We start from the raw sequence: 9,344 nt of genomic DNA on the forward strand, positions 1-9,344 counted from the left end.
TAAAAGATTAATTAAAATTAAATATGATTATGATTAGCAATTAATTATTTAATTTCACCTAAAATACGAATCAACCAACAGATTCAGTGGAGAAGGCTCTCTCTTCCCCCTCTTGTGCCAAACTACACAGACGAACTCTCTCCCTCTCTCTCTCTCGATCTTTGTCGCTTATTCGCATAGATTCCTCGACTTACACCCCATGGAAAACGCCTCTTGGCCGGTGAAATAGATCTCTCCCGGAGAAATATCCCGATCCATGACGTTAAAACGATCGATTATGCGGTAAGAACATTTAAGGAATGCTAAGCTTGTTTCCTGAAGCGAGAAAGATTCCATTTCTGGTGTACCCGTGAAAGATATATAATCCCATCTCTCAGTAAAGGGATTGGCTTCTGTTTGATTTTGGATGATTTTTACTCTACATATATGCAGATATTTTTTGCGGTTATAGATGTTTTCTTGATATAGAGTGGGTGAGGGGTTTTGATTCTACTAGGGAATTGGAAAGAACTGAACAGATTGGAGAAAATGAATTTGAGAGCTGCCGATGAAGAATCTACGGAACAAGAAATTCACATTCCGCCGGATATTGAGTGGCAAAAGCTTGACAAAGCCAAGTTTTTCTTCCTGGGTGCGGCTTTATTTTCTGGTCTTTCCGCAGCCCTGTATCCGGCTGTGGTACTGAAAACCCGACAGCAGGTGGCTCACTCGCAGGTTTCTTGCATAAGAACCTCGATTTGGATATTGAAACACGAAGGATTTCGGGGATTTTATCGAGGATTTGGGACCTCTTTAACGGGAACAATACCTGCTCGAGCTCTGTACATGACCGCACTTGAGGTTACCAAAAGTAATGTGGGCACTGCTGCCACCAGGCTAGGATTGGCCGAGACTACTGCATCAGCGATCGCCAATGCTGCAGCTGGATTGAGCGCTGCCATGACGGCCCAAGTGGTTTGGACCCCAGTTGATGTGATAAGCCAGAGACTAATGGCGCAAGGCGGTTGTGGAGGAGCGAGTAAGAGTGTTTCGAACCCATTACCACCTTGTAAATACCTCAATGGGATTGATGCATTCAAGAAGATTGTTAATACAGATGGTATAAGAGGATTGTATAGAGGATTCGGTATATCAATCTTGACTCATGCACCATCTAATGCTGTGTGGTGGGCGTCTTACTCGGTGGCTCAGCGGCTCGTTTGGGGTGGAATGGGGTGTTTTCTTTGCAAGAAAAATGAACATGGGCTTGAAAACCAAATCTTGAATGTTAATACTAATAATACCACTGATAACAGGCTAAAGCCAGATGCTAAAGCCGTGATGGCAGTACAAGGGCTAAGTGCAGCCATGGCTGGTGGTGTATCGGCTTTAATAACTATGCCACTAGACACGATCAAGACACGGCTGCAAGTTCTAGACGGTGATGAGAATGGGCGGAAGGGGCCGAGTGTGGGTCAAACGGTGAGGAATTTGGTGAGAGAGGGTGGGTGGATGGCTTGTTACAGAGGGTTGGGTCCGAGATGGGCTTCCATGTCCATGTCTGCGACCACAATGATCACTACATACGAGTTCTTGAAACGTCTATCGGCTAAGAACCACGAGGTCTTAACATGATCAATGATATATACCAAGAACACAAGACTAGCGTAAAGGAATAAGTTTCATTCCTCTTCTTGGTTATTCTAAGGTCACTATCTAACTTTACTATTGTTTGATCCTTGTTAAAAGTTCCTAGTACGTTTTGCCAGTGAAGATTCCAATCACTTGTGTAGCTATTAGAGAAATCTTTAATAAATTTTGCATTTCGTGATCTTGAGAATTAGGTGTGCCATCCACTTCTTCTATTACTTAATAATAAAGTGGAATTCTTCATGTCTTGATCGTGGGATTAATTGGAGTTCTTTATCGTTTCCTAATTCACAGTAAAAGTAGTTTTTCTTATAATAATTATTCAGTCTTTGTATGTATCTCTCTGCCACCAATCTTACTGGAGTCAAGCTGATGAGGAATTATTTTTAAGGGATTTAAAAAGGTTTAAAGGATCATTGATTTTGATGACAATCAGGGATTATTTATTGGTTGGCACATTAATCTAAATCTTGGCCAATCATAATAGATGACGATGTCCTTCTTTAAGCATAGCGGTGGTGGGTGCAAGAAGATATTGCATTAAATAATTATTGATGGGGCCTATGTGTGCCTGCAACTTGAGCTCTACTTTCCAAGACATTGATTAAAATTATATTATCCAAACCTTATCTTAATGCCAATTATCTTATGTAGAGAAATAACAATATAATTTTAAGTGTATCAATGACGTAGGACACTTGAATATGTAGAGTGGTTATTAGCATGTCGTTTATGGCGGCCACCTCGAGAACCAAGAATTATCATGATAGCATGGCTAAAAATACAAAAATGCAATATGTTGAAACAATCGCCCTTAAATTGAGAGATTAAAGTTTACACAGTCGAAAAGTTATAATGGGCTCGATGACTATATTATTATCCTTATCCTTGAGTCATGAAAAGTCCGGCAAAAGCACTTACATCGTTGATCAACAACGTTGGAATAAAATATGCGAAGAAAGATCCAAGAAAAAACAGAAATCCTAACTTAATAAAGACACGATAGTTCCACAAAATGGACTAATTCAGCCTACATGGAAATAATACTGTACTACCAAGAGTTGAATCCCCTCTACCCACACGTACTCGTCCATAAGCTGACACTAATTTTAACAATTAAACAAGAGAAGTAGGCAGAGGCAGCAGTTGAAGTTTCAAAAGAGTAGAGAGAAAGAGGACTACAAGTAGAATATGTTTGACAGTCTCTAAGGTCGAGATCTCTTGTTGCTGCATGAAGGGCATTTGTATTGCTTGATATGCTCGGCTCGCGCAGGTGTAATCTTCACACACTTGCCATGGAACCACTTCTCACATAAGTCGCAGCATATCCAGAATTCATCTGATGCATAGTTCTCCCCACAAGTTCCGCAAAGGGTGTCTCCATGCTCGTCTTCTTCTTCATCATCCAAGCCCTCTTCTTCGTCTTTTGGCTGCAACTTTAAAACTTTTTCCGAGGCATCAGACGCACGCTGCAAGCAAACGTAAAAAGTGACAGCGCCACAATGAAGAGCATTGCATTGTCAAACAGATTAAACTGTTCAGTGTACCGAGCTCAAATCATGCTCAAAACTGCAGTAAATTGAAGGAAAAATAAAAAAAAAATCTAACTCAACAGAGCGTATGCCCAACCCTTTTCTCACCATTTTAGAGTTTGATTTGGATTTGTTGCTACTGTGATTAGATACTGAAGATTTCTCTTTCTGTTGTTTCTTTGCAGCGCCAGTAACGACTTCGAAAACAGTTGGGAGCTCATTGATCATGTTGAAGAGTCGCTTCCTGGACGAAGAAATACAGTGAGATTATCACACGATGAACAAAGGAAACAGACAATTTAATCAAACTACAGAACAAATCTTGATAAGAATATAAATCTACTGCAATGGAAAAAAATTTCTCTCCGACAAATTACTAAATTTAGCCAGAGGAACTATGAATCAACATTGACCTTCAAAACAAGTGGAAACATGAAAAAATTGGACATCAGAGCCAATTATGAACGTAGTTCAAAAATCAACATGTATTAAACATGGAAATGAGCATCCACCTGTCAGATTTATCAAATCCAAATCTAGCACCAAAATAAAAGGCAACGGCAAGCAACCAAGCATCACCGTGGACAGCAACAAGGGATAACCAGTCTTTTTCTTGCATCCCATCTCTAGCAAAGTTGATGCCCAGAGCGGGCTCAGGAAGTTCAGGAGGCACTTCTTCAGCAGGCAAATTGACCTCCCATTGTTCACTAGGAAATCCATACAAGCACAAGTTCTCCTTCTCTGTAAAGCCAAACATGAAATGATCAATACTGGCTGAATTATATACAAAAGGAGAAGTAAATAAACAAATTAATTTTAGAACAATAAGGAGCATCACACACATTAGGTATCAAAACACTGTAGAATTGAAAGTTTTTACTAACCAAACTAATATACTAAGCTTAACAGTCATTTATAATAGTCCTACAGCAGATTACCCAAAACCAAGAAACTTAAAAAACAGAAACCGCAGTTAGGAACAACAAACAGAAAATAGAAGGAGAAAACAGAAAAATAATATATCAAGATTTATGCAGAAAACATCGTCGGATAGAATAGGGAAAAACCATGGCAGCAATAGAAATTGTATGCATCTTTTCTGACAGCTTTGGTACAATTACAAGATATATTTATTATATAAATACTAAATCCCCAGGTTACATAAAAATGTAACGAAAATACTAACATACCCTTCAATAAAATTCACTAGGCAGCAGTCCTTCAAATAGATTCCCCAAATTCTATCAACCACTTGATTTATGATTGAAGGTTTCAAAACAGAAAAACTTCTAATCCATTACTCAAATTGCTCGGCTAAATATACTCGCCTGTTCCTTTCAAATTCTTAAACCATTTATTTTAAGTTTTTCTTTCAAATCTAACATCACATTTCAAAACCTCAAAAATTGAATTGGTTTGAAATCCATACATCCAAATCAGTTTTTCATATCAAATCCTTGCATCTAAATGCAGGGTCCAAGAAATTTTAAAAAAATTCCAACATCAACATGGAGCCAGGCACCACCATTACGCTCAGATAATATTAAACTGATAATGAAATGGATCCATTCCACCCTCAACATCAAGAGGAACACATCAATCACCTAGAGCAACCACAGATTACAAAAAACACCCGAAAATAATTAAGCAAAATGCATATCCCAATTCCAATGCCAATATTTTCACAACTAAATTCATGAAAACAAGAGTGTTTTTTCCTTCAGAAAAGTATACGGTAAACACATGACAGGCACTTATAAATCAATAAGAAAAGTACAACAAAACTAATTTAAGACCACAGCGAAAGTAACATCTCTTTAAAAATAACCGCAGACCAGGATCACACTGCTGATAAAATTCTTCAACATCTGCAAAAACCAAAGGAAAAAAATCCCACATTAAAAAATAGAACAACAAATCGAACAAAAAGAAGAGCACAACAAAAACTTACCAGTAGTGAGAGCTTTGATAAGGCCACCTCGTCGACCCTTAAAATCCCGAAAGACTTCTTCAACAGTACGTGGATTGTACCCTGCCTCCATTGCTTTTCCTCTGTTCTTCTTCGTTCAAGTCCAGCTCCACCAAATCAAGGAAAAAAAACAGCTGAAATAAGCCAATATAACAGAAATCTGAGCTCGGAAACAGACAGAGAGGTGAAAAAATTCGTGGGGTTCGAGAGTAGTGGATAAAAAATCAAAATTTGAAAGAGAGAATTGAAAGAGACGGTGGAAGACAAGGACGCGAGGAGTGAGAGATGAGGCGGATTTGAATCTGGCCGAGGAGGAGGGGTTTAACTACATTTTAGAGTGCGGTGATGAGTCCGAAAACCCACAACACACACACACACAAGGTGAATTTCCTATATTGCCCCTTGCCAATTGTCTTAATTTTTTTTAAAAAATAAGAGTAGGTCTCTTGTGAGACAATCTCACGAATCTTTATCTGTGAGATGGGTCAACTATACCGATATTCATAATAAAAATTAATACTCTTAGCATAAAAAGTAATATTTTTTCTTCTAGGACTCAAATAAGATATCTGTCTCACAAAATACGACCCGTGAGATCGTCTCACACAAGATTTTGCAAAAAAAAAAATTGTCTTCAATTTTGAAAAGACAAACATTGGAATTTAAAATTGTATACATGTTTTCCCGAAATTAAATTGCCTGTAAATTGGTCCATGGTTCGTGGAGTTGGACATTTTTTTTAAAGATAATTAATCATTACAAAATAAAAATATAATATTATTGAAAATTAATATTTTAATATTGAATATTTGAATATTGAATGTTGAATATTTGAATGTTGAAAATTATGTAAAATTAGGTATTGAATATTGAAATTTGTTTGTGATGATGAAGGTAATGATGTAATTTATTTTTGGATTATTTGTAAAAATTTTCTATAAATAGATCTCTCATTTGGGAAGAAAATCACAATTAAGTTGAGAGAAAAATATTATAAAGTGTGTAGTGTGATAATTTTGAAAGTTTGAGATTTTTACTTTTTACCGTAAATTTTTACTTTTTCACAACACGTTATCAGCACGAAGCTGAAAGCTCTAAAAGTCCTCTATATTTTTCTAAGCTCCAAAACAGAAGAAAAAGGTAACAAAAGTAATAATATTNCTGAGACAGGAATTCCCAGAGTTATTCCACTGATGTGAGTTTACTATTTCAGTTTCTGTTATTTCTGGCATGATTGCCTGTGATATGATTGTTTGAGATTTCGAGGACGAAATCANTGACAAGTGTAAGGCCCGAGATTTTATCATTTTAATCCGAGATTATTTAATTTACGAATTTTGGAATGAGGAATTAGATTCCATGGTTTTTGTAATTAATTAGGATTGAAATTGAATTAAAAGATGGAGCGGGGATCGATTTATAAATAGTGCAAAGTTGAGGGACTAAAGTGCAATAGCACTTGGGTGGACACTTGTCACACCATGCAATGATATATATATATACTTTACAAAGTTCTTTCATTCTCCAGAAGCAAAAATCGAGATCCCATAGAAAAGTTCTCAAATTCTCTTCGAAGCCTAGAAACTCGATTGTGCAAGATCCGAATATCAGAAATTAAATCCGAACACGGTACCGAGCTCCTCTTGACACGAGCTACAACTGGACGTAAGTTTCATTGAGTTTTGTTATTATTTGAAATTATGATATTGGAGGAATTATTATTTGATCATTATTATGTGTTCTGGGAATACTAGAGATCGTAGAATCGAAGTCAGATCGAAGAACAAGTTGATTTTGGAATTGTTATGATTTTCTAATTTTATCAATTGAAATTGAACAGATTTGGATTATGGATTGATTACAGATTGTAACGGATATGAGTTATGGTTTGTAATTGATATATGTTGCTATTGTATTGACGGGGATATCGAGATTGTGCTGTTAAGCCGTTGATTTGAATTAAATTCAGATTGATCAGATTCGGTATTGAATTGTGAATGGAATGTTGATATTGCTATTCTCGATATGTCATTTCAGATTTACAGAGACAGTCTTGAGTTCAGCACTTATATTGCTCCAGACCGAGACTACGAAAGAAAGGTATAAGTCAATGTCGAACCCGGGAGAATGACTCGAGTTAGATATAACTTGAGTTTCCCTAGACCACATACTTATTGTTATTATATGCATTGATTTGAATTGATATGCTTGTTCTATTGATTTATAGAAAGCGTGATTAGACGATTGGTCTTGTGACAGAGGTGCCAGACTGTGATAGAGTAGTCACTGGCCCATTGCACATTATCACAGAGGAGTTATTGGCGGAGGTGCCAAAGTCTTTGACGGATAGGTCAAGACACTAGATGTTTGGTTTATATCGATGTTTGATTAGGAGTGGATTTACTTCTATTACTGAGATTCGATATAGTATGCCAACGTCTGGAAACCGGGATCCCTAGACTAGGAATGAGTCTAGTCTGAGCTGTAGAGTCACGAGTTATTTACAATTTTATATCGATTTATGTTTTCAGATTTAATACATGTTATTGATATTTGTTTCATGCTTTTATATCGATTATATGATTGCATGTTTTGTTGATTTATACTGGGATGTATTTCTCACCGGAATTATCCGGCTGTTGTCGTGTTTGTATGTGTGCATGGCAACAGGTGGGACAGGATCAGGGTCAAAGAGATGAGGAGAGATCGTGATTAGAGTGGAGACTACGGACTTCGATGTAGATAGGGTTTGAACACTTGATAATTAGTTGTTGAACCTTAGATTTAGATGAATGTATGTTGTACAAGACTTGTACCTTTATACTGATATGTATATGAGATTTATTTCACTACATTCCGCATTTAAAGAAAAAAAAATTTATGACCCAAATTACTTGATTAGTAAATTGATCCTAATGATGATTAAGAATTGAATTAGCGTCCGGGTCCCCACAACAGTTGGTATCAGAGCAGTAGGTTCCTTAGATAGAAGCTAGTGAGCGGGGTAGATTGAGTTTTCTTTCCTGCTTTTGATTGCTAGCATGATTACTGCTTTTATTATTACATATTTACCTGATTATCTGAATTGATTGGTAAACTGTATTAATTGAGAATGAATCAGAACTGATTCTTGATCAGCAGTAAGATGATCGGAGGTGAGACTGAATTGAAACAGATTTGTTGTATTGGGTTACTAATCCTTTTGATAATCAGGTATGCCTCCTCGAAGAATCCCAGAACAGGGAAGTACCTCTGCAAATCCGATGGATGTGACAGCAACACCAATGGAACCCTTGCTGAAGAGATTTCAGTCGTTCCATCCACCGCCTCTGAAGGGTATTGAGACTTCAGTTGATTGCGAGAGTTGGTTAGATGACATTGAGATGCTGTTTGACTCTTTGGACTACACTGATGAGCGGAGAGTGAAACTGATAGGACACCAGTTGCATGATGTTGCCAAGAACTGGTGGATTACGACCAAGAGGGCCTTGGAGCAACGAGGTACGCCTATTACCTGGAATGTCTTCAAAACCGAATTTTATCAGAGATTCTTCCCTGTGTCATACAGAAAGGATAAAGGTGCTGAGTTTGCGAATCTGAGACAAGGGCACTTGAACATTGAGGAATATGTGTCTAAATTCTCTACACTACTGAGATTTGCTCCACATGTGGCCGAGAATGAAGAAGCGGTGGCTGATCAGTTCATCAATGGCTTGAATCCGGAGATATTTACATTGGTGAAAACTGGGCGACCAAACAACTTTGTTGACGCCCTGAACAGAGCAAAGGGAGCAGAAGCTGGTCTGATGAGACAGAGAGGAGCTTCATATGTTGCCCCAGCACCGAGACCACAGCAACCCCCTCCCAGATTTGAGAGTGGTAGCAGCAGTAGTGGAAAGAAGGACTATTTGAAAGCCAGAGGAAGACAGTTTAAGAATTCTGGCAGCAGTTCTTCCAGTTCCAGTGGCTCGAGACAGACTGGTCAGAACCAAAGTTATACAGGACCTTATTGCAGCACGTGTGGAGGGAGTCATTCCACAGAGCAGTGCCGAGGAGGGTTTGGCAGTTGCCGTATTTGCGGACAGCAGGGACATTTTGCTAGAGTATGTCCCCAGAGAGGTTCTCAGGGATCCCAGGGAGCAGAGTCATATGGATCAGTGGCTCAGACAGGGAGACGACCCTCAGCTGTTCATTCTTTCCAGCCAGCACTATCT

The 9,344-nt window shown here is 38.0% G+C and overlaps 2 protein-coding genes across 2 annotated transcripts; one reads left to right on the plus strand and one right to left on the minus strand.

The window, feature by feature from the left end:
• The first annotated feature begins 71 nt into the window (after window positions 1-71).
• LOC140973313 (uncharacterized) lies at window positions 72-1,872 on the plus strand. Its single transcript, XM_073436007.1, has one exon. The coding sequence runs from the start codon at window positions 529-531 to the stop codon at window positions 1,612-1,614; it is 1,086 nt and encodes a 361-aa protein (XP_073292108.1). The 5' UTR covers window positions 72-528; the 3' UTR covers window positions 1,615-1,872.
• Window positions 1,873-2,592: 720 nt separating this feature from the next.
• LOC140973314 (PHD finger protein ALFIN-LIKE 4-like) lies at window positions 2,593-5,471 on the minus strand. Its single transcript, XM_073436008.1, has 5 exons — window positions 5,113-5,471; window positions 4,997-5,029; window positions 3,674-3,902; window positions 3,270-3,405; window positions 2,593-3,098 (listed from the first exon to the last, which is right to left on the minus strand). The coding sequence occupies exons 1-5, from the start codon at window positions 5,201-5,203 to the stop codon at window positions 2,835-2,837; spliced, it is 753 nt and encodes a 250-aa protein (XP_073292109.1). The 5' UTR covers window positions 5,204-5,471; the 3' UTR covers window positions 2,593-2,834.
• Window positions 5,472-9,344: the final 3,873 nt, after the last annotated feature.

This window comes from Primulina huaijiensis, chromosome 3 (genome assembly GCF_012295235.1).
Source record: "Primulina huaijiensis isolate GDHJ02 chromosome 3, ASM1229523v2, whole genome shotgun sequence".
In the NCBI taxonomy this organism is placed as follows: domain Eukaryota; kingdom Viridiplantae; phylum Streptophyta; class Magnoliopsida; order Lamiales; family Gesneriaceae; genus Primulina; species Primulina huaijiensis.

Coding starts and splice junctions, on each gene's coding strand:
- LOC140973314 (XM_073436008.1), bottom strand. CDS start 5,203: ATGGAGGCAGGGTACAATCCACGTACTGTTGAAGAAGTCTTTCGGGAT. Junction 3,903..4,996: donor TTATCAGCAGTGTGATCCTG/GTCTGCGGTTAT, acceptor TTGGCTTTACAG/AGAAGGAGAACTTGTGCTTG. Junction 3,406..3,673: donor GGATTTGATAAATCTGACAG/GTGGATGCTCAT, acceptor TTCTTCGTCCAG/GAAGCGACTCTTCAACATGA.
- LOC140973313 (XM_073436007.1), top strand. CDS start 529: ATGAATTTGAGAGCTGCCGATGAAGAATCTACGGAACAAGAAATTCAC.